This window comes from Phalaenopsis equestris, unplaced genomic scaffold (genome assembly GCF_001263595.1).
Source record: "Phalaenopsis equestris unplaced genomic scaffold, ASM126359v1 Scaffold000483, whole genome shotgun sequence".
In the NCBI taxonomy this organism is placed as follows: Eukaryota; Viridiplantae; Streptophyta; class Magnoliopsida; order Asparagales; family Orchidaceae; genus Phalaenopsis; species Phalaenopsis equestris.
In genome coordinates this window covers 36971-62305 of record NW_018164924.1, presented here as the reverse complement: position 1 = coordinate 62305, position 25335 = coordinate 36971, and the positions used below count along the sequence as shown (strand labels likewise).

Here is a 25335-nt window from a genome sequence, read left to right as displayed (position 1 = left end):
TTAAACACACAAAAATAACTATTACTTGAATTTTAATTCCACAATTATTATCTCAGTTGTGTTAAGTTTGAACAAAATTAAAAACTATAGCAAACATTAATTAAGTATGTCAAAAAAATTGTTCATTGATTTGTTAGTATGTTTGATGATTAAAAATTACAGAAGTAAAGAAAATCCAATTTCAAGCATCATTCTAATATAAGGATATGAGTTCACCCACATTTAGTAGTTGCATTTTATTGTTCTTAAAGGAATCATATATTCAACATGCACAAACAAGATTGAAACTAGAATTATAAAGATAATAAAAATTTTCGTTTAGATGCTTAGAATAACTTTTTGTTAACTCTTCATGAATCATGCTTTGCTCTTTTAAGAAGGATGCCCATAAGATTTCAAATTCTTGATTCGAATCTTCTTGGATGCAATGTTAAATCGGCAAGCTGTGCTTGAAAAATGCAATCAGAACCCTATTTTTACCATCACATTTAAAAAAATGCCTTCATAAACTGCTTTGAAAATTTTCTGATAAAGTACAACTTATGCCATTGCCAAATAAAATATAGAGGAAGTAGAAAATTCTAAATAAAAAACGGCCAAATTATAGGTGCCAATAAAATTGCTTATCGTTGAAAGTTCTTAAGAAAATTGCATCTTCGCTTAGACCACCAAAAAATGTTTGACCTATGACTATAGCACCACTTTAACAGAAGGAATGCACTTGAGATGTTAGTTGATTGCAAATTTATCTCGATTATTAGATTAAAAAAATATTTTTTAATATTTTATAGAGGACGGGGTGCACTACACTTGATCCAAGCTAGCCAAATCAAATAATTGATTTTAAAAGACAGGTCAAATCTTGTCTTTAAATGCATTCATCATTGCAGACACGAACAAATGAAAATAAATAGTAAATAATAAAACTTGAATAAAAATGCATAGAATATTGATTTGCTTAATATTTTTGTTGATTGTAAACTTTTAATCAATCATTAAGATTTCTTCATCTATTATTGTCTTTAAACGTTTGTTAGATATGATAGGCACATTGTTTCATACATTTCCTTGAAAAAGTGATAATTCTTGATCTCCATTTATAGTATTATGTGCAAGTATATATGAAACTTGATTTCTGTATATGATATATCATTTGCCTATGGGATAACTTTGGCATTGTTTTCTCTAAATTTTTCTTTTCATGCAATTAGAATATGAGATCCACATATAATACTTGTTATTCTATTTAATACCTGATCGACTTAGGAAATTTATTTGCAAAGCGTTCATACTTTTTTTATGCTACTTTTTCATTGATTTCTGTTGAATTGTGTTACGTGTTGATTTATCATCTTGGAATTTCATTGGCTATTTTCCATCATTGCAGCGGTCTAAGGGAGAACCATTGCGTGGTTTTGAGGATGAGAAGTTTTGTTTTGTTGCTTTAAAGCGCGGAAAAAGGCCAGAGTAAGTTCATTAATGCATGAATGATGTATATAATTTATCCTAAATGACTAATTTTTGCTTTCTTATGTCCATGCTTTTAGTAAATGTTTTATTTATGTGCATTGTCGAAGTCAATACTGTTTCTCGCCCTTTTGTTTTTATGAAATATAGCTTCAGTTATTATATTTATTTACCGTCTTCATAATACTAATTATGAGGCAATATAATTAGAATATAAAGTTAATATTTAGGTGATAATTTTAAATCTATTATATATCAAACTTAAGATAAGAGTAGTTTTAATTACCTTAAATCTATTATATATCAAACTTAAGATAAGAGTATAGAAAATGTAGGGTTAAGACGGAGATTAAAATAAAGTGTTGTGGACGCAGAAGATTATGGAGAGTTGAAGGATAGATTTTATTCCTAATTAGCCTTATATAGACCAGAGTAATTAGTTGTGAAGTTATCATTGATAAAAAAGTTTAATGTTGTTGAGGAATTTTGTCCCCGTTAGGTCGCCCAGACTGCTGACCATATGGGTCCCACAAGTTCATTTTGTAGAAGCTACTGTTTCCTATTTCAACTTCATTTTTTTTATTCCCTTTTTATTATGCTTTATGTTTTTCCTTCATTTTTTGTGGTATAAGGGGAAAGATTGTAATTTGAATACGAAGAAATAGTATAATATAGTTTCTCCAACTTTCCTGTTACCAGAGTAGGTTTGGCTGGCCGTGTATAGCTTGCTCATTTGCATCGTTTGTGTCGTATGCATCTCTGCATATTGTTGTATGTGAAGTCTGTGATCAGTGAAGTCTGCTTTGCCTTCATCTGCGTCATTTGCAACGTCATCCTGCATCATCTTCTTTACCTTGCATCGTCTGTGACGTCTTCTTTCTGCATTGTTTGCAAGATTTTCTTCCTACGAAGTTTGTTTTGTCTTCCTCTGCAACATCTTATTCCTACTTCATCTGCGACGGAATTAGGGGCTTTCATTTGCGTCAGCTTGTTTGATAGCTTCATCTTCTTCCTGTTCTACTAAGAAAGGAAACAAACCTAGCTCTTTTCTACAGCCGCGAGAGCCTCTCTAATAGTTATCAAGCAGTCAAAATCCTCCATGCAGGCCCTCCACTGCTCCTTATATAGTCTTTAGACTCCACTTCTGTGGCAAACAATAGCCAACTTCTTTATCTATCCCTAAACATGTATAGGGTTTATGGCCAAGTATAGAATGAAGGCGTGTACTTCTACCTCGGAGGTTAGCTCTAAATCAGAGATTGGAATTCTATCTTAACAACCCCTAAACTCTCTTTTTTAATCACAAACCATAAACTCAGTGGCCATAACTTTCTTCAATAGTCTCAATTTGTGTTTATGTACATTTATGGAAAAGAGAAAAAGGACTTCTTGAGCTCATTGACATCGCTCATTGAAGATCCAAGATCATATGGTCATTGGAAACCCAAAATCCAAGATCATATGATTACAAAAGTTGGAAAAAATTTCTCGCTTTAAAGTGCAACATAGGAGATTTTGAAAGTAACTCGTGTACTTATTATAGCGAATAAATCACTGTAGAATTATTTGAGATTGAGACAAAACAACTTGAGCTCGAACAAGAAGAGTTGAGTTTTATTCAATACTTCAACATACTATTAAGGTAATGGTTACAATTAGATATGTATGATACTTATGTATGGAAGTGACCACAAGATGCAATGATATGTAAAAGAAGAAGAGGATGATCAAATTTATATTTGGCCTAAATAAGAACCTATATGAGGTTACAGGGAAAATCATGGAGATAAAGCCTCTCTCTACCACTAAGGAAGCCTTGTTGAAGTTAGAAGAGAAGAAAACAAGAAGAAGCTCAAGATGTCAAGAAGGGTGGGTTCGTCTTGTATTGAAAGCTTAGCTTTGTACACACTGAACTCCTCCTATGAAGAATCATCCCTTGTGTGAACATCGTAAGAAACTGTCGCACAAAGGACAAGTGCTAGAAACTATATGGAACACCTGCATATTGGAAACCTGGGCATGGGAGGAAGGACCAAGATAGCAAGGCCCTTGTTGCTACCTCTTCTGAAGGGTTCATCGACCCCACCCTTGTCCCTTCACTAAGGAACCGCTGAAGGTATTAAAAAAGTTTCTTACTAGCATGACTTAGCAGCCTACCAGCTTGGTGATACACCAAAGTATCATATCCTCCTTTTAGCTTACTAACAGTGTATGATTTCGACTTTGGATAATAGAAGAGAAAACAGGGAGAAACTCATGATGGCGGGAAGTGTGGGTTTATCTTGCACTAAAAGCTCTGTTATGGACACACTCAACTCCTCCCATGATTCAAAGCCAAAGAGGAATCTTCCCTTGCTAGTGCTTGAAACTACATGGACAACCTGTAAATTAGAAATCGGGACAAAGAAGGAAGAACCGAGATGGCAAGGCCCATCCTGCTACCTCTTTTGAAAGGCTAGCCGACCCTAGTCCGTTCGCCAAGGAACAACTGGAGGTATTAATGACGTTTCTTACGAGCATGACGAAGCACCCTACCAGTTTGATGATACACTAAATTATCACATCCTTCTTCTATCTTGCTAATAATGGGCAGTTTCGAACTTGGATAATAGATTAAGGTGCTTTTGATCACATGACTGGAGGCATTCATGCTCTCACCAACTGTTGAGAGATCATCATTTAGCTTGACGATGGATCTCACTCCAGGATTATTGGGAAAGGATAAGTAATAATCTCCAAAGATATTTAGCTTTCATCCGTGTTATATATTCTCCAACTAAATTGTAACTTTCAATTAGCAGGCTTACTCTTAACTTAAATTGTGTTATTAAATTCTTTTCTAACTCTTGTGAATTTTTGGTGGTAAATTCATGGAAGGTGATTGACAGCGCTAAATTGCATCAATGTTTATACCTGTGATGCCCGAAATGCTGTGAAGTGACGACAACCACATAAGTATACGTGTCAATTAAGTAGCATATAAATTTGAGTCCGTGTATCGATCCTACGAAGAACTTGTTAAATTTCAAAATTAGGAAAATTTTTATTTAGCTGGTCTTAAATCTAGCTTGAAAAATTAAATTTTTGTGAATTTTTGAAAGTGACTAATCTAATTTTTGGAAAGAATTGAAAACTACCAAGTTTTAGTATTTTAATCAAGGAAACCTCACTTTAGTTGGACCTAGCAATTTAGCCATATCCATGTGAGTTTAATGTTGCTGACAACCATGAACAACAATATTCTTTAGCCCCTTATGGTGTTTTTAAAAATATTAGTGTTTATATAATTGTTAGTTCCCTAATCATACAAAAGCTCTCGTGTTTTCATATTTCTCTATGCAGTTGCACTACTCTAACAACAATATATGTATTCTCTTAAAGAAGTGTATGTTAACTTAATCGTTCAACTAATTTACTTCTGTAGTGCTAGACGACAACCTATTTTAATGTCTTAATTGGCCAGATGAAACAATGCGCGCTGAACCGTAATACCGTGCATATTGGCCCATGGGCTTCCAAAATTGGCCCTTGGGTGGGTGCCTGTTGCTCGAGTTTAGGGGACACAGAACTGGCCACCAGCCTATGCACCTAGTCCTCTGGTTTTGGGCTCCTGGGTGCCCAGGACTGGCACCTTTGCCCCTTGTCTTTTGGGTTTAGATGCTCCCAAGACTGGAGCATAGGTGGTGGTTCAACTTGTTTCTGAGTCTATTACATCGCTTTTGCTCCCCAAGTTTTCTAATTACCCGTACACTGCATATACAATCACAAAATCATGAAAAAGTATAAGAATGAATTGAATAATATAAAAATAAACTAGAAATATCATGCATATTTGATACATATTAAGGACCCCAAATTTACATATACTTGTAATTTAGAAATTTCAAAATCTAGAATTATAGTTTGAAAAAGGTTAGGATAAATTTTGGATTAAGGATTTTAGTGTTTTCTAACAATTCAATAAAATATATAAATCAAAATGCTCATGTCTCTCCTTTTGGTAGAATTTTCATAACAACTTCCTAATATCCCAATTTACTATTAATAATACTGGATCTATATTTTCCATTTTAACTCACTTATGTGAGGCCTGATTTCATGGAATTATTACTTCACACATAAAATTTTGTTAGCTACAAACTTAAATAATATAAATTTCGTTTTTCTATTTCTAAATACAAAATTTCGAGGAGAAGTTAGTGAAAGTTTTAATCCTCTAACTTATTAGAAATATTTATCAACACCAATTTTTAATTTGAGCTTAACATCAAGCTTCTCCTCATAGGTTCTTAAATTTTTGTTTGTAAGCATGAACCTTTTTTTATTTTTCTTTTGATTTTATGTTTCTTTTGTTTTTTATAGAGGATTATTGTATCTTGTTATGCTATTTTTTTAAATGATTTTAGCCTAAGTCAATTTTTTATGTTCTTCCTAATTTTTCAAAAAAATTGTAGTCCAAAAGATACTAAAATTCTAATCCTTTAAGTAAATAGGGATTAAATTTTATAGGGTTGAGATTTTGATTCTATAAATAGTCATATAGCTCCAATAAGACTTTATGAAAAATTATATAGATTAGGTATTACTGAAGTTATAAATCAGGTATTAGTGAGATACAAGTCACTCACACCATTCAAAAATTCCATATCCCTTTAATTTAAATTCTTTACTGATAATTGAAATTCATTTCTATCCTTATCTACTTCTATCCCTTTATTTTATATAAATTCTAAAATTAGAAATTTATGTTAACTTAAAAGGTAATAACTACAACAATTACTTTCCCTCCCAAACTTATTTTGCACTACACGTGCAAATAATAACATAACAAAAAAAATGTAGGATATCACATGAATATGTGAGAAATAAGTAAAATCAGTCACATGTGCTCACAAATTATAACTAATAAAAAAATACATAACAATAACCTAGCACTAATTAGCACATATAATCCATAAATATTCTAAACAGTAAAAAGATCAAAAGTCAGAATCTCAGGCAAGCCAGGCTTATTGTGTCCTCATAATCATTTTGCTCCTAAGCAAGAGTGAGAGGTACGTGGCTCTAGAGATGCAAACTAGCAAAAATATACACACGCACACAATAAAATAAGAGAAAATATATTGGGCTGTTTCCAAATAAACACTTGGTTTTATGTCTCTGGCTTGACCAAAGCACATATACATAATTATGCAAATATGAAATCATGTAATAAGGTTTTGTTTAGGTTGCCTCTCAAAAAGTGTTTGATTTTATGTCATCAGCCTGATATAGTTAATTCATTCCTAGGATTTTTTTTTCAAGGATCAAATTACTTTTTTAATAGTCCACTATCAAAATTCGAATATTTTTTCTGTTCTAAAGAATTTTTTATATCGTTCATTTTTTTATCTTATATTATCTTTTTTTTTTAAAAATAGAATTTACCTCTTACTCTCCTTGTTCAATATATTTGGCAACTTCTCTTATTCTAATATACATCACTCTTCAAGGGGATAAATAGGAGTAGGAAATTTGAAAAATTAATTATTGATTATAAGCTCTAATAGTTAATTCCCCGTTTTGCAAGTCAATATTTGTCTTACTAACTGCAAGAAATGACCTTCTAAGAGTAATTGAGATCTTTGCGTCTTTCTCCATTTCCAATACAATGAAATCAGCTGTGAAGATAAACTTATTTATCTTCACAAGTACATTTTCTATAACCTTTTAGGATATGTCAAAGAACAATTAACTAATTGAAGGGTTACAATTGAAGGTTGAACCTCTCCTAAACTTAGTTTCCTATACGTTGACAACGGTTTGAGGTCAATACTTGCTCGTAAGTCACATAAAACTTTTCCATAAAATCTATTCCTTTTTATGTAAGGAATGATAAAGCTACAAAGTTCATTGAACTTTTGTTGTTGCTCTTTTTTAATAGTGACACTACACTCTTTACTTAGGGCTATATTATCAAATTCTCTTAGCTTTCATTTTTTATTTAAAATATTTTTTAGGAATCTAATGTAGCTAGACATTTGTTCAAGAGCTTAAACAAATGGGATGTTTATGGTAAATTTCTTGAACAATTCTAAAACCTGCTGGTCCAATATATACTTCAGAAGTCTCTGGAGAAAAGGTGGTTGTAATTTCTCCTGTGCTCTCTAAAGAGGTGAGGGTTTCTTTCCTAAGTATGGGTTAGTTTTTTCAATTAGTCTTTCAAGCTTAGGATCTTTCTCTTCAGAACTACTCTTCTTAGAATTTTCTTCAACTCCTTCTCACTTAATTTAATTGCTTTCACTTGCTCCGTTATGTTCTCTTTAGTATTCACTTTTGTGTTACTAGGTAGCATGCATTAGGGTCCGTTACTCGAAGAATTTACTATTTTTTCTAATTGATTCTCGATATTTTTTATAACGATATCTTAAGTTGTAATTGATTCACCATTTGTAACACAACTTCTACCAAGAATAATTTCTTTCTTTGAATTGATAATTGGAAGAGAATCCTGAAGGGCAAGTTAGTCTCGGGTTGTTATTGCCCTGGTTATTCCAACTTCTTAAATAATTGGGTTAATTATTACCTCGTTGTTAATTTTTTGCACCTTGGTTGTTATTGTTCCAGTTGAAATTGGGGTCGTTCTTCTAGCCCGGGTTATATGTATTGAAGTATGGGTTGTTGAACCTATATCCTATGAAATTTAGGATCTCCTGAGAAGTAGTGCTAGAATCTCATACTAGTTAATAAGTTATCCTATAACTGGGTAGAGATCCTTGCACTGAATTCTTATTTAAGTTATCTAACTTCTTAGATGTGACATCAACTTGTGAAGTCAAGATAGCTAAAAGATGTGTCATGCACATTGACTACTCTTTTTAAGGTCCATTCTCTTATCAGGTCATGAAGAAAATTGTTTGTAGTCACCCCCTTAATTAATGAATAGACCTCCCCAAATAGTTTGGACATAAAGAATCCTCCAATTGACTTTAACGATCCCACCAGTACATTGTAAAAGATTTGGATGATAAGTTGCGGTTATTTGAATTTCTCTCAAGCTTTATAAATTCACTGTTCATTTTATTAGGTAAATGTTGTAATATTGTTAAATTTTGTAGTTTTGGATGAAGGTAAATATTTGGTCAGAAATTTTTGAGCTAGGTAGTTCTAAGTGGTAATCGATCCTGGTGCTAAAAAATTTAGTCACATCTTGGCTTTATTTATCTCTTTGTGAAAAAGGAAAAAACTTTGTCTAAAGACATCGTTAGAAATATCGTTATAATTGAAAGTGACGCACAATTCTAAGAAACTTATCAAGTGAAGATTAGGTTATTTTGCAATTGATCCCTCATATTGGTTGTTCCAATTCATTTGTAAGATAGCATGTTTGAGTTCATAAGAAATGACTTTTATGACATTGTCATTGATACTCAAATGAATGTCCTTTTCCGTTAGATTGTCATACTACCTAAGTGGTCTTGGCATGAAATTGGGTTTTGGTATGTTATTCTCTTTTTGATGGTAAGTTTGTCATTGCTTTTAGAATCTTTTAGTTTTTTTATGTTTTCTGATTTTTTTGTTATTTATTCAAGTTTAGGATCGTATGAAACAATTTTCGAAGTTTCAATCTAATGCATACACAAAGAATATTGTCAAGTAAGTGATCCTAAATTTAAGAGAACACTAATACACTCAAATATGCAGAAATAAGATGAATAAAAATATATGTAAAATAATAGAAATAGAAAGCACGAAACACAAATTTTTTTTTGGGGATTTTCTAGCACAAAATAACAAATAAATACAATAAAAATACGTCTCAACAAGTTTCATATCAAACCCTAATTATTCAACTAAAATTCTCCTAGAAATGGAAATTTAATGTTGTTCTCCTAGAGGGCACTAAAAATTTAATACCCGAAGTACTGTGATGCATCAAAAATCACATAAGTATAAGTGTCGATAAGTAGTATACAAATTTGAGTCTGTATATCGTTTCCACGATAAACTTGTTTAATTTCATAATTAAGAAAAATTTTAGTCTACAGGTCTTAAGTCTAGCTTGAAGAATTAAAATTGAGCGAAGCTTTGAAATTGACTAACATAATTTTTGCAAAGAGTCAAAACCTACTAAGTTTTAGGGTCATAATCAAGTGTGATAACCTCCCTTGAATTTTACATAGCAATTTAACCATATCCATGTGAATCCACTGTTGACAAACAAAAACAACGATATTCTTTAGCCCCTTTTAGTGGCCTTAAGAAATATTTAGTTTTGTATTACAGTTTGTTCCCTAATCATGCAAAAACTCATGTACTTCTGTGTTTCACTATATGATTGCACTAGCAATATTTTTATTCTCTTAAAGAAGTGTATATTAACATAATTATTCAACTAGCCTATTTTATAATACTAAATGACAACCAATTTTAACATTATAATTGACCAGTCTATGAGTAAATCACAAACAAATTATTAGCATATCAACCTTCTATAATCAATAAATCAATCACACTAAATGGATAATTCTGACATGCATCAAGTATCAACTGAGGGAGAAATTTAGCTACTATGCATTTAAAAAATAAAATACAATGAGGAATTCATTTCAAAACTAAAGAAAATACAAATTAGAGCAATCTCGCCAAGATACTCCACTGGATTACAAAAATTTTCAATGAATCCATTGTGATTTCTCTCTTAGGACATATTACTTTTAATCTCACTCACCAACACTCAATCCCATTCAGGAGAATACTTTCTCACACTCACAACACTCCTACAAATCCCTCCTTTCAAGTGCTCGGATTGCACCCGAGTATCCTCCAGTGACACCCTTTGCTGTGGCTTGCTTTCTCCTCATTTTTCGTCTCTTCTCCTCCAAAAGCTCCCATTGCTGCTTCATATTAGACCAATTTAACTCATCGAAGGAGAAACAACGCAAATTGAGACGCTTGAACCGTAATCCTACAAACTCGGTTGTCTGGGGCTCAAAATTGACGCTTGGGCACCTGCTGCTCTGATTCTCAGTGCCTGGGCACCCAAAACCAGTTTCAAGGTGTCTGGTCCTCTAGTTCTGGGTGTCTGTGCGCTTATTCATTCTGTTTTAAGTCTATTTCGTCTTTTTTGCTCGTCAAGTTGCCTAATCATCTATACAATGCATATACAATCACAAATATCGTGGAAAAACAAGAAAAGATAGCATAAATAATATAAAAATAATATGGAAATATCATACATATTTGATGCATATCAAAGTGCTCAAGGAAAGCTATTCTCTTAACTTACAAGCGTCTTCTCCACCATTCTCTTCTCATGTTTCTGAGTCTGTTGTGTTTTGAGTTTATTGAAAGTCAAGTTTTATCATAACATTATCATCTGGATTATCCCAATTTTGCACTGCTACGAAAATTTGCCCTAATCTCTTTATTAATAAAATATCAAAATTTCATCGTGTGAAACCTGTCAATTGGCTGAGCATATTCGTTGTGTATATCTTGTCTCAGTACAAACTCTCACATCTTTTCTCTATCATTTATAGTGATATTTGGGGACCATCCAAATTGAAAATTGTCAATGGAGCCAAATTGTTTGTATCATTCATTGATGATCATGTGAATATTTCTCATGAAACAGAAAGATTAAACTACACAAATCTTTCAATCCTTTCTTGATATGATTTATACCCATTTCCAATGCAAAATTTTGATTTTCAAAATTGATAATGCAAATGAATACTTCAACTCGATCCCTTGGACCCTAACTTGCAAATAATGATATCATATGTGAGTTCCTGTTTTGAGACTTAACAACAAAATGAGATAGTTGAGAGGAAGAATAAACATCTTCTAGAGGTATCTAGGTCTATAATTTTTTTCTCAAAGTCCCAAAAAGTTTCTTGGGAGATACAGTGCTAACAACTATCTATCCCATTCATAGAATGTCAAGCAGGATCCTTGGATTTAAACCTACGCTTCATGTTTTGCCAGAAACATACCCTTATGAGCATTCTCATTCAATCTTTCTCTTAAAAAATATGGTTTTCTCTTTTGTTCCTATTCACCAACCAAACCATGCAAAACTTGACCCAAAATCCATCAAATGTATCTTCCTTGGTTATGCTTCTAACAAAAAGGGTTACAAGTGCTATTCTTCCATTAATTAAAAAAAATATATTAACTCCATGGGTATTCCATTCTTTAAAAAACATTCCTACCATACCAAATTTGTAATTCATGGGGAGAGCGTTGGAATATCAGATTTGAGACACTACTCTGGATGTCCGCACTGAATTAGAGTCACCAAACATATTCTACTTCCCTTTAACCATTTTATCTTTCATGTTCCACCACATGAGGCTAGCCAACCTGAGATTGACAACAAGAAAATGCATAAGAAACTTCGTGTATACACTAGGAGAAAGAAATCCATTTAGTTGGATAACGATAATATGCAACCACGTGACTATTCACAACCAAACCTAAATCTACATTTTTGAAGTTCCAATGTTGGGTGGAATGCAGTGGAGAAGACGGAGAAAATTTCACTAATTATCCTATCTCAGTAGTATTTTGTCTATTTGAAGTTATCATCACCTTATAAATTTTTAGTATCTAATATGGTTCTAATTGGCATATGGACTTTTAAAAAGCTTCCTCTAGATAAAAAAAAACTAGTTGGGTACAAATGGGTGTTCGATGTCGAGTGTAAAGAAGATGGCAACATTAAGAAGTTCAAAGCTTGGTTGGTGGACAAAGTTATCACTCAGTCTTATGGAGTAGACTATCAAGCGACATTTGCATCAGTGGCTAAACTAAACATTGTAAGAATTTTTTCTTTGGCAGTGAACAAAAACAGAGAACTAAATCAACTTGATATCAAGATTGCATTTTGATTGGAGATCATTAGGAAGAAGTCTATATGGAGATCCCATCGGGGTTGAAAATTGGCTCAAACAAAATCTAGTTTTAAAACTAAAAAAGTCACTTTTTGGCCTCAAACAATCTCGACAGGCTTGGTTTGACAAGTTTGCCAAGATTATGAATCTAGTTGTTACATCCAATTCAAAAAAGTCACTTTTTGGGCATTTTCTTTGGAAGTGTGAAGGAATGTGGATCCAAAATTTACTAAATGAGTTGAGATACTTCATGATCGATCCCATAAAGATGTTTTGTCACAGCCAAGCCGTCATTAGTATTGCAAAGAGTCCCGTGCATCATGACATGACCAAAAATATTGAGATTGTTAGACATTGTATTTCAGAAAAGGTCAACGATGGCTTATTCACTTAAGGGTTATTTGGTTGAGTGAATTTGTGGTGTACTGTAACAAAGATTTGAGAAAATTATTTGTTTTATGAGAATTACAAATACAATGTAAAGTACGAATGAATTTAGGCTTTACACCGTAGTTCATTTTGATTGAATTTAGAATTTGATCGATTTGATTGAATTTGAATTATACCATTTATGTAAAATGTTATAAACAAGATGCTGGTCTCCACCATCACCTTCGGTCGGCCCCCGTTGCTGCCAGCTACCGGCCACCAACCTCCTCCTCTGCCGCCGCCGCCGCGTTCTCCTGCAGTACTTTGCCATAGCTGAGCTTCAGTCGCTGCCGCCGGCCATGCTCTTGCAGGCTCACTGCCCCCTCCAGCATGTGGCCATCGCTGGCCTACCGACGTCTCTGTCCTCTGGTCACCCGACACCGCCTCACAAAAAAATGTATGTTGAAATACATTGTTTTCAATTTATTTTAAACCAAATAAAAAATTATAAAGTTTTACTTTTATTTTATAGTGAACCAAACTAGAAATTATTTCAAATACATTGTAATCATAATACTTTGCAAACCTTTTATGTTGCATTTCATTTTCAGCAAACCAAATAGCTCCTTAATCTACATGCCAACTCTTCCTCAAGCCGCTGATGTCTTCACCAAATCTCTATCTCCATTTGAATACCAAATAGGTCTTTACAACATCTATGACCCAACTTGAAGGAAAGTGTGGATTTATGCACTTGTTAGGCGGCCTAGATCGTCGGCCATATAGGTCTCACAGGTTCAATTGGTGGAAGTTATTGGAGAGAGTTTCCTATTTCAACCTTTTTTTTATTCTTTTCTTATTATGTTGTATGTCTTTCCTTCCTTGTTTGTTTGTTTTGTATTTGATTAGTTGTAATAGTCTTCACTAGGTTTGCCCAACTTTTTCCCTATATAATAAGCAGAAATGTTTTAATTTGAAAATGAAGGAGTATGTGAATATAGTTTCTCGACATTTCTTCAGTGGTAAACTGAGAATGTTAGATGTTTGGTAAAATTGACAAAGAATGAATTAAGAAATTATTAGTTGTGGTAATAATTTCTATTGAATTTAATAGTCGAAAATAGAGCTGTATTTTGACTAGCACAAAAAAAAGATAGAAGATGCCCCCGGATAAAATAGTAGTTAAAATTAATGTTGATGGATTTGGAAGAAAAAAATGGTAGATCATAGGTAATATGGCTGTGCAAATAGACTTGCAGAAAATATCTTTTACCCATACAACACTTATAGGGATGGCTAGAGGATGAAGTTCATAATATTGACCGCAAATTATTAAGGCTGATGGTGCTGATGATTGACTTCATGTTGCTTGTCAAATTGAAATTAATAATGTTATTTTGCGAGCTGTTCCTTGAATTTTTTTACTCAAATCTTATAAAATCAGATTGAATTTTTTTCCTTATTTTCTAAGGTGATTCCACTCGAAACTTCGGTTTGTGACATAATTTTGAACAGTGTATCGAGCTGATGCAGCTTTAACTATTTTTTAACTGCAGATATGAACTATCTTGAAATATGTTTGTTTCAATGGTTTTGCAATTAATTTTCCACTGTAAGTCTGTAACTACTTTGAAAAATATATAGATATTATTTCCTCTTAGCTTTATGGTCTTCTACTGGCTTTTTTATCTTCTGAATTGCTAAATGGTTCTGAATGACCTCACTTGTAGATGGATCTTTTTGGACTAGATGCGCGTTATTTATTGATCAATTAGGGCTCTTTGGCTTTTTCAGATTTTCAGGCATAAACATAAATAATATAGATAATAGTTCAAGAACAATCTGGTCGCTTTTGCTTACATTCCCGTTATTTGAGCAGTCATTCATACATACAAGATTTTATATGAATATTAACATTCTCAAACTTTTATAACCCCTTGATTGGACTATAATGTCATCCATTCATACAAAATTTCATATGAATATTATAGAACCTTTCCGTTTGCCTTGATATGGGAATAAATCGTTTTGCAAGCTTCTTGTGGATGGCATGACAGGTAGCTGTATGTCAACCTATTGATTTTACTCTAGTAACTGCAGAATGTGGTTTAGATAGTTTTTAGTACGTAGTTTAATGACCTTAAAGAATTGAAAAGCCTTATTGTTTCCCACGGAAATAAATACATATCTCAGTCTATTTTTTTACTTTTTAGAAAAGTAATGATAATTTTTTATTGGCTTTTCATTTTGTTGAAATAATGGAGTAGAACAACATATCTTATTGATAGAAGAGGGGTATATAAAACCTATTACAAGGGGCACTTATAAGGAAAAAAATAAAAACAAAATAAAGAAAATAGAAAATAAATTAAAATAGAATAAACGGCAATAGGAAAGCAAATAACAACAAATAAAAGAAAAATCACATATTAATAGCGGCAAGAGATAGCCATTATTATTTTAATATTCTAATGTTCCCCCTCAAGTTGAAGCTTAGATGTCAATCATGTTCAACTTGAATTTGAAGTCATCGAACAGTGGCCGAGGAAGATTTTTAGTGAGAATATCAACTAGTTGGCCACTGGATGGAACAAAAGGAATGCAAATTTTCCGGAGTAATGTTCTTCCTCGATGAAGTGGCTGTCAATCTCCACGTGTTTGGTACGATCATGCGGGACCGGGTTGTGGGCGGTTCTAATGCCGACCTTATTATCACAAAACAACTGCAGAGGGCCAGAGGTTGGCATACATAGTTCGTAGAGCATATGATGCGTTACCAGAGAGCTTCACAAATCTCAAAGGACGTGAATATGAATTCAGCTTCAACACTGTTCCGGGCAACCACTGACTGCTTTTTGCTTTTCCATATAACAAGATTGTCCCACACAAATGAGCAGTACCCGAATGTAAATCGCCGATCATGGATCAATCCAACCCAATCAACATTTGTATAAACAACAATAGAACGAGATGTGGCGCGAAAAAAACAAACTTGAGCCAAGTATGCCTTTTAAATAGTGGAAGATCTGGTGGACAGCGTGGGGATGATGCTCATAGGGTTCATGCATGAATTAACTTAATATACCAACCACAAGACATATGTCAGGGCTTGTATGGGCGAGATAGATGAGTTTCCCCACAAATTCCTAGTAGTGATTTTGTTAACAGGAACTACATTGGGAACATTAGATAATTTTTCATTAGGATCCATTGGTACAACCACCGGTTTGCACAAAAGCAAATTATTCTCTGTTAATAGATAAATCTCAGATTTTCTCTGAAACAGACAAATGCCCCGAGATGACCAAGAAACTTCCATGTCTAAGAATGTCTTTCAAAGGAGTATCAGAGGGATCCCAAGTCCTTCATTTCAAAGGACGTACCTAGAATGTCTTTCAAAGACTTGTCTTTCAAAGGACGTACCTAGAATGTCTTTCAAAGACTCCAATGTCGATAGATCATTTTCTTTGAGCACAATATCATTGACATAGACGATAAGAATAACAACATGATCATTGAATGAATGATGAAAGAAGAGAGTTGTTCTGATTGAGATTGAGTAAAACTATGACCCACTAAAAATTTTGTGAACTTGTCAAACCAGACAAGTGGGGATTGCTTTAGTTTATAGAGGAATTTTTTCTGCTGACGCACTTTCCCTGGGGAGATAGTAGAGTCAAAGCCAAGAAGAAGAGACATGTACACCTCCTCTGTAAGATCTTCATTCAGGAACACATTCTTAACATTGAGCTGGAATAAGGGCCTATACAGATTCACTGCAAGAGATAATAGGATTCAAATGGTGTTTAACTTTGACGCCTGAGCAAATGTCTCCTCATAGTGAACTACGTAGGTCTGTGAGTATCCTTTGACGATCAATCATGCCCGGTTGCTTTCAAAGGAGCCATCTGAGTTGAACTTGATGCTAAAATCTATTGGAATCCCACTGTTTTCTTACCCCAAGGAATATTTATGACGTCCCATGTATGGTTTCGCTAAAGGGAATTCATCTCCTCTATTACTGTAGTTTTTCAGGCTGGATCTGGCAGTGCATCTTCAATAGTAGCTGAGATCTGATGTTCTGTCAGGGCAGGAGCAAATGCTCCACAGGCCGACGATAAACTGCGGAAAAAGACATATTTTTCCATGGAATGGAGAGAGCATGCCTATTCACATACCTTTTTCAAGGAAATTACCTCATTTAGAGTAGTAGTAGTGCCAAGGATGTTACTAGTAGTGCTTTCAAGGTCCTTCAAAGTGGTAGCTGGCTTTAAAGGAGGGGCATCAGGACGAATGTGCCCAGTGTAGCACGGAGAGTGGGAGGAGGAGATGATGGAACAACAGGAGTCGGAGATTCCTAGGTGGTAGGAATAATGGGCGGAACATCCATAGGAGTAGGATAATGAATAGTGTCCAAGAACTCTATCTCCCCTTCACTTGAGGTGAGTTAGGAAAATAGGGAATACCTTTAAAAACAGAGATGCCAACACTCCCATATATTTTGTTTATGATAGGACCAAAACTTTGATAACTTTTTTTGAGTGACAAAGTACCTTAGAAAGATGAATTTTATGGATATGGGTTCAAGTTTACTCCGAGTGAGGTCAGTGTTCTAAACAAAGACTGTGCACCCAAAATTTTTGAGATCTAAGGTTGAGAAGTCCCAATTGTCGGGAAATCATGACATCATGACAGTTAAGGGGGTTTGAAAGTTGTGAATTTTAGAGAGGATTCTATTTATGAGATAGGTGACAATCAATATGACATCCTTCCAAAAATCTTTCGGGATATTAGATTGAAACATAATTGAGCGAGCAACGTTGAGCAGTTGGTTTTCCCTCTCGACTACCCGATTTTGTTGAGTGTCCGTACATGAGCTATGGTGGAGAATGTCTTACCAAGAATTCACCTAAAATAGAGTTAAAAAACTCACGACCCTGAAATGAAGTTTTGAATTGGGTCAAAATGAAGGTGTAGAAGTTTGGAAAGTGAGCAACTTCCGATTTGTCTTTTAAAACATAAACCTATATCATTCGAGTGTGGTCATCAATCAAAGGAACCGCCGTTTATTGGCATAGCTGGCAGTGCAAGTGTGTTCCCATACGTCACTGCGAATGAGTAAAAAAAAATGAAAGATGTGTGAGTGAAGGGTGGGCAATGAACCCGATAATGTTTGGCTAACTGACACCACTCACACTTGAAACTAGAAAGACCTTGATTAGAAAACATCAATGGATACAAATATTTTAAATATTGGAAATTAGGATGAGCCAAACGATAATGCAACAGCATAATGACATTCAGTGACTCGAGATAGGCTACAACTACTGAGTGGTATGTCTTCGTTCTCTGTGCTTTTCTCTTGAAAGTAATAGAGTCCAGCTATCCGCTTAACATTTCCAATCATCCTCCATGAACAACGATCCAGAAAGACAGAAACATTAGTAAAAAAATAAGCAACACAACAATGTTATGTGTCAACTTATTGATAGATAAAATGTTACATTTCAATAGTGGTACATGTAACACAAATTCCAGAGTTAGATCGGTCGTTAGAATAAGAAACCCTTTACTAGCAATGGAATTATGGGAGTTATCCATAACTTGGATTGTCTCTTTTTCAGAACATGGATAGTATGTCGAGAAAGCTTTCAAGCATTCAATTATATTAGCTGTGGCGCTTGAATCAATGATCTACAGATTAGAGGAAAAAGAAACGAGTGTCATAGGGACAGTACCTTGACGGTCGTGTGAGGTCGATGGGTCGGCATAGAACTGATTGAATCCAAGTTGCTTGATTAAGTGCTCAACCTGACTTTTCGGAGAGTCGAAGGATTCTGGGATGTTCTGTGTAGGAGCCGGTTGAATCGTGGTAGACTCTGATGTCGTAGTAAGACCCTTGACAACAGAGGATTGGGCTTAGGATTTGTATGCTAGTTTTATATGGAGCTTCCAACACTTGTTACGAGTGTGGTTGGGTTTGTGACAGTAATCACAAGTAGTATGACATGCTCGAGAGGGCATAGCACTATTAGAGACCAAGACAGACAATTTTGTTGAAGGGTTGAAAGTGTCGACTGTGATAAGTATCCATCTTTCTTCTCAGTGGATCTCGATGAAAATAGCGTGAGCGGAAGGAAGTGGATCCTGACCAATAATACAACCCCAGTTATCGTCAAGGTCTTTGTTGAGGCTTGCCAGGAATTGGAATATATCATTTTTTACAATTTTTTGGAAGAGATAAAGTTCGCCCTCTGTTGGATACAATAGGTAATTCTGAAAAATGCAGGAGAGACCAACAGCCGCAGAACAACTGCAGGGAGGATTTGCAGGGATAGTTGGCTGGAGAATCTGTACCTTTAGGGAGAAGGCCTGCGGCGGCCAAGGAGGTCGGCGACTGTAGGGGGCAGCAAGGGAGGGCAGGCAGCTACGAACTTCACCTGGAAGGGCTGACAGGTAGGAGTTCCTGCAGAGAAGGCCGCCGGTGGCTAGGATCTAGTGTAGATCCTGGGTTTGATACTATGTTGAAATATTGGAGTAGAGATGCATATGTTATTGATAGAAATATGAGTATATAAACTCTATTACAATGGGCACTCATATGGGAAGAAATAAAAACAAAATAAAGGGAAATAGGAAAGAAATTAAAATAGAATAAAGAGAAATAATAAAGCAAATAACAACAAATAAAAAAAAATCCGCGTATTAATAACGGCTAGGGATAGCCGTTATTATCTTGATATTCTAATACTTTTATTTTTAGTTATTTCTTTTTTTTTTTTCAGGGAGGCTTGGCCGCTTGATGGAATGGAGTTTGAAACATTGAAGGAAAAACTTGCTAAGCGGAAGCCAGAGGATCTTATCATAGATTATGGTAATAAATAGGCAGACTGTGCAAATTTAAAATTTTTGTTTTATTATCGTCTTTTTTTTTCGTATATTTTAATTTACAAACAATAAGCTTGAATTTGTCTATTGTAAAATTGGTTTTGAATGTTTTTTTGTATTGGCAAAATTTTCGACTAAATTGGGGTGATCGCTGTGGTCTAATATGCATTTATCAACTCTTCGTGTAGTTCAGAAAAGAAAAAAAAATTATTTGATTCTATTACATCATTTTGATCAGTTCATATCATGTTTTGCTTGCTTTTCCACTCGTTTGCAGCTGATATTTCTATAATGTGTTGGCGAAGAGGGTTATTGGTTGAAAACCATTTCCAGGATTTAGGAGCCCATATTATAAAGGTTTTAAATGACTAGTGTGGCTCATAAGATTCTTGAATTTTATTTCTCCCTTGTTATAATGAAGCAACCAAGGCTTAAATAATGCTATGCTTCTTACCAACCCATGTGATTATAATAAATCTGGGGAGGTGCATGTGCAATGCAGGATTTTATTTAGGTCACAATTAGTTGCTTGAAGTTGAAAGCATATTTTTGATAATTATGTAATTTGTTAATCATATCATGTGATTGGGTACTGGCAAAAAAAGTTGCTTTAAGCTTCGCAAACTCTTAGTCTCCTCATTTAATGTTTTTTAATTTCACCCAAGTTATCTTTTTTCATAACATATTATTTTCTATCTACGAGGATTATGCACTTGTGACAATCTTTTTAGTCAAGTAAAAATAATTATGGCGGGTTTATTGATCCGTTGCACTAGTATGGTATTGCATTTCTCTATTGTTTAATTTTTTTAGTGTTTTATTTGAAGCAAATCAATCCTAAGTAAAATTTGATGCTATTAATAATATCCTGAAGTCCCATTATTGTGTATTTCAAAATCACCCAAATTGGCCAAAAATAAAATATGATGCTCACATCCTTCTTTTTGATTGTTTTTCTCTGGTATTACCAGCAGTGCCCAATCCGAATCCATCAACTTCCCATTCCCTTTGCTAGAAATGTTATAGCTTACTTGGTCTTAGCAATCAACCAGACATCCCTCATCTTTGTAGCCCACTCTGCACCGAACGTCACTGTGCCCTCATTATACCGTCTATCATTGCGTTTGCCAACGGGCCTTCATGTAACAAATTGAAGGTTTGCTTTTTTTTTATTTTTTTGTTTTTTTTGTTTTTTTTATTTTTCTTTTTATTTATGAAGTTTTTAAGTGCTTCCTATCTTAAATTATTCCATTTGGATGTATGTTTAGACACTATAGAAGCGTTTTAAGTAGGCATGAACAATTATAACTGCATTAGAGCTATTTTTGCCTCATATTGATAAACGGTCATTTTAATTTTTTTAAAATAATATTTGTAAAGATGGCTAAACTTTGCTCCCAACCGATTCGAAAATCAATTCTTCTATGTTTATTTTACAGACAACAAAATTATTCTGTGTATTCACAATATACTCTCCATTTATTTTACTCTCTGTATAAAATACATGAATTCATAATACCTGCAACCAAATAGCCTCAGTGTTTTCAATTTGTTTTCAAAATTTAGTATAACTTAGATTTGATGGGAAGGAAGTTAACGGAATAATTTTCTATGGATTATGTTGGTAAACTGGTGGCAAGGGATGGATGCTGTGGTGAATGCTTTACAGTTTGATTTTTAATATGCTGACATCAATATATCAAACATCAAGGAAAATGGACGAGTTGTATGTGGGTTGATGATTTTAAAATATATTGGAACAAACCGTGAAACCATGAAAGTATGTTGCCTATTGAGACCTTAAATGAACTCTGGTTTATCAACTTTCCCATGATGGGGCATTATGTACCTAAAAATATCCTATGATATATTTAATGATCACCAGAAGTAGCTAATATATCTCCTTTTTCAGCACTATAGTGAAGGCAGGCGACAGGCTTGGAAGGTGATGTCTATCAGTGAACTATAAAGATGGTTTGGGCAGCCTGTCAGCTATGGTTTGAGCAAGACAGCTTTTCTTTGTAGTAGAAACTGCTGAACTAGAGATTATAAGAAGGGATGTAATTATATGGAAATTTAACTTTTAGGTCAGAATGAAATTTTAGAACATTGATTGATCTTAAGAAACTAATAGGAATGAAGGTTTTTTAATATTTATGATAGGAGTGTGCAAATGAATTAACAAAATTGATATGCAATGCAGTTTGAAAATAGTCAACTTACAAGATTGGCAAAGGCCATGATTAATACTTGATAGCAATGGAATTTTTAATTTTTGATATTGTGCTGCAAATAACTGTTATCATTGTTTCCTATACGGATTCTGCAGCAGTTTTATCAAACACGCAAAACACAATGCAATGTGCAAAGCTTTATTTTTGCTTCAAATCAGAAAATACAAAACAAAACACTGCTTTTATCAACCAAAGCGCTAATAGATTATACAAAATTATTAATGTATAAATACATTCATTAACAATTATAAAATATAAAGTATCATAATGCATAAGTTGAAGGCAAATATTAAATGTTAAACCTACAAATTAAAATTTCAAATAATTTCTAATAGTTTGTGGCAATAATTAAAAACTTAAAAAATTACAAAAATAAACCTGCAAATTAACCTCAGCGCATTGAAGCGCGCCTCAACGAAGCCAAGCGGGCGTCACGAGCTTCGCTTCAGTTTCCTTGTGAAGCATGTTTCAAAGTGCGCTTCTAAAACATTGAAATTTTCTAATGTTTCTACACGAGCTACTTATTCTTATCATTAATGTAAGTGTAGATTTGTCAAGACATTTAGGAAGTGTGATAAATTGTAAATGAACAGCTGTTGGTATAGGAAGTACTAGATTAGCATCCATTAAATCATGGACTATAGATTGATCGTGAGAGGCCTTGCTTTTCATAGTTGAGATAAAATTTTTGTAAGAGACTTGGAGTTATATAACAATGTTTTTAAAAAGCTAATGTTTGAGGTGATTACCCGAGTGAAGTAAGCCACTAAAAAAGTTTTTTCTACTGTTTATCTTAAATTATTATGAATATTTTTAAAAAGTATTAAATAATGAATTTTAAGTTCTGTAGCTTACAATGTTCAAAAATCTCTTTAAATGAATTGCTTTTGAGCATGTATAATTAAACTACTCTACTTTAGAACAGACTATAAGGATATTCTGATTTTAACAACTATATTCTTTCATTGCCATCATTCCTCTTTTCTCAATTAGTGTATTTGTAGCCCCTTATCTCTTCCTATGTTTACTTGAATTTTCTTTTGCATGCATGCCAACAATTATTATCCATTTCTCAAATTAAAGCAAATCAGTCGTTTTATTGTGTAATTTAAGACAGAGTGCTGCCTCAGCCACATTTTTGTAATGGTGCCAACTTGAGAAGCGTGTGAGATGCTATGGCCTCACCTCACCACACATTCAACAGTATTGCTTCAAAATACTTTAGTTTAAGTTGAGCATAATATCAAAAGAGCTAACTTTAATAATTGGTAATGAAAATTCTTAGAGGCATCCTAGACATTGGAAAATTGGGCAGGGGTATTTTTTATGGTGTCGCCTTGAATTTTAGGGAAGCAATAGGTATGACTTTCTAACCTATATAGTAGGAGAATAGTCATGCTTAAAAATGTATAAGTAGGCTAGCAGCCACAAAGTTGGATAGATTTTTTCTATCAGGAGGGGAATGTCTGCATCTTCAATCTATTTTAAATTTTAAATATAGCCTTCATTTGTGAGATCAAAACCTTCTACTATTTTGAAGAAAATCATTCAAGAAATGTCATACACAATTTCATGCATACTTAGTCGTTTAATCATTTATCATGCTCTTAAAAAAAATTTCCAATGATGGTTTGACTTGTATGGGAATAACTTGTGATTCTCGTAGCATGAGAGTTCTACAAATGGTTTGGCACTTGATACATGAATTTTTCATGTTATTTGTATCATTGTCTATGAGTTTGATTCATAGAACTTGTGTTAAATTGAGTTTTTTAATCCGGGCGTCTACTTGTCTCAGCTGTCTCCCAATCCTTTTTCTCTTAATTTATTTTGCTAAATTAATGGGTTAAGATTTTATGGAATGTTGATAAAGCTTAATCTTCGTATTGTTTGATGTTGTAGACGAACGAAGTGTTTTTTATGCTTAAAAACCTTAAAACACTCTTGACTGGAAGATAAACGTGTGAAGAGGATTATTTCATTTAGGAGAAAAAACGCAGTAATATTAATGAAGATAATGCCAACCCTCTTAGTCATCTGATGGTTTATGAGCTGTGATCTTGTCGTGCTGGCAAGTTTGAATCTCTCTCCATTGTGTCACAAATTTGAAAACTCATGTTCAATTATTTTCAGAGGATCAAATCGAAACCGAGATGGATGAAGATTTCTCCAATGATGAACGGGACCTTATCCCCTATGCTTCAGATGTTTCTGAGGTCACTTCGTTTCACAAGAATGATGAAGATTACAACGATGAAGACGACGAGCACGGTCGTGCTGATCTTGGAGGCGGTTGGGGTAGGATCTTATACACACCAGTGCGAAGAGGTAAGCGGATTGCACTAGATGTGTGCAGATCTGTAAAAAGGGATGCATCTGAAGGAGCCTTTGAACGGATAATGATTACAAAGAGAGAGACACCCGATCTGCATCTCCAGGCACGCAGATCTCTTTGGGGTGACCTTTGGCCCTTCTAAAACTTGATCTGTAATTTTTTTCTTAAGTTTTGTGTGGTTTGTTTGCGTGATTTTGAATTATCTTAATTTTATGAGATTTTATTCCTGATTCTTGTTTATTTTTTTATTTATTTTATCATTTTTCAGATGATCATTTTCATTTGTTTTATTTGCATTCGTTCTAACTTTTTGTGATACGAACTGCTTTATTGGAAACAATTGCTTCAAAATTGGAAACTTGGGCATTCAATATTACATATTTTTCATAAAATATTGCACATTTTAGCAGCATGAAAACTAAGTGAATCCAAGAGTTAGTGCTTTGGATGTCTCTATTTAGCATTCACGTGGATTATTTTACAAGATTTATTTTAAGATAAGTTGATAAACATTAGTGGTATTAATAATGAATTCTTAAGAAATATTTCATGAAAAATAGCAAATCGACGTATACAAGATAGTAAGTTTGGCTTGAAAGAATTAATCAATTGAATTAAGGTTATATCAAATGAGATCTTTCATAAGAAATATTTCGAATAAAAAAAAATTTTTGATGCATTTTTTTAATTGAAAACTTCGAGTACCAAATTCAAGACCATCCATCAATTGATTTTAGCAAATTTATAATCAAATTAAATATCTTGATAAGTTCAACTCAATAACATCAATATTGGATTGCCATGAGTAAGCTAAAATTAAGAAGTTGAAGTTTGATTGGAATATCAAAGCTTTAATTTAAGGATTAAGTTATATTTGAATTTTATATACTTGTAGTAAAAGATATCCTGATTAGAGAAATCCAATAAGCACAAGAGTACTTGTTTTTTAATGTTATTAACATATTTTAATTTTAAAAAAAATAATTTATAATAAAGAGAATTAGCATGAGCTATTCAATTAAGTTTTTTAAAATTTTGGTTAGATTTATCAAAACAATACTCTTATAATGGTATTATTCTTCATATAAGAAATATATTAAAATTTTGAGAGAGCATGAAGTTTTATTAAAAAATCTAATGCTTTGCTCTATGTCTAATACTAAAG

General features: G+C 33.6%; 1 protein-coding gene across 4 annotated transcripts in view; it reads left to right on the top strand.

The window, feature by feature from the left end:
* The window catches only part of LOC110028028, a 76508-nt gene extending 52124 nt beyond the window's left edge, over positions 1-24384 (top strand). Inside the window, exons 10-13 of one of the 4 annotated variants that reach the window (XR_002294401.1) lie at positions 1388-1467; positions 19499-19587; positions 20573-20757; positions 23969-24051. Coding sequence is in view for 1 of the 4 variants with exons in the window: in XM_020729728.1 (XP_020585387.1) it covers positions 1388-1467; positions 19499-19587; positions 23969-24312 (513 nt within the window). In the remaining 3 variants the exon portion in view is untranslated. Of the gene's footprint in view, positions 1-1387; positions 1468-19498; positions 19588-20572; positions 20758-23737; positions 23927-23968 lie in introns of those variants that run through there. The other 3 variants (XR_002294403.1, XR_002294402.1, XM_020729728.1) reach the window with 3 other exon arrangements.
* The last annotated feature ends 951 nt before the right edge of the window (positions 24385-25335 follow it).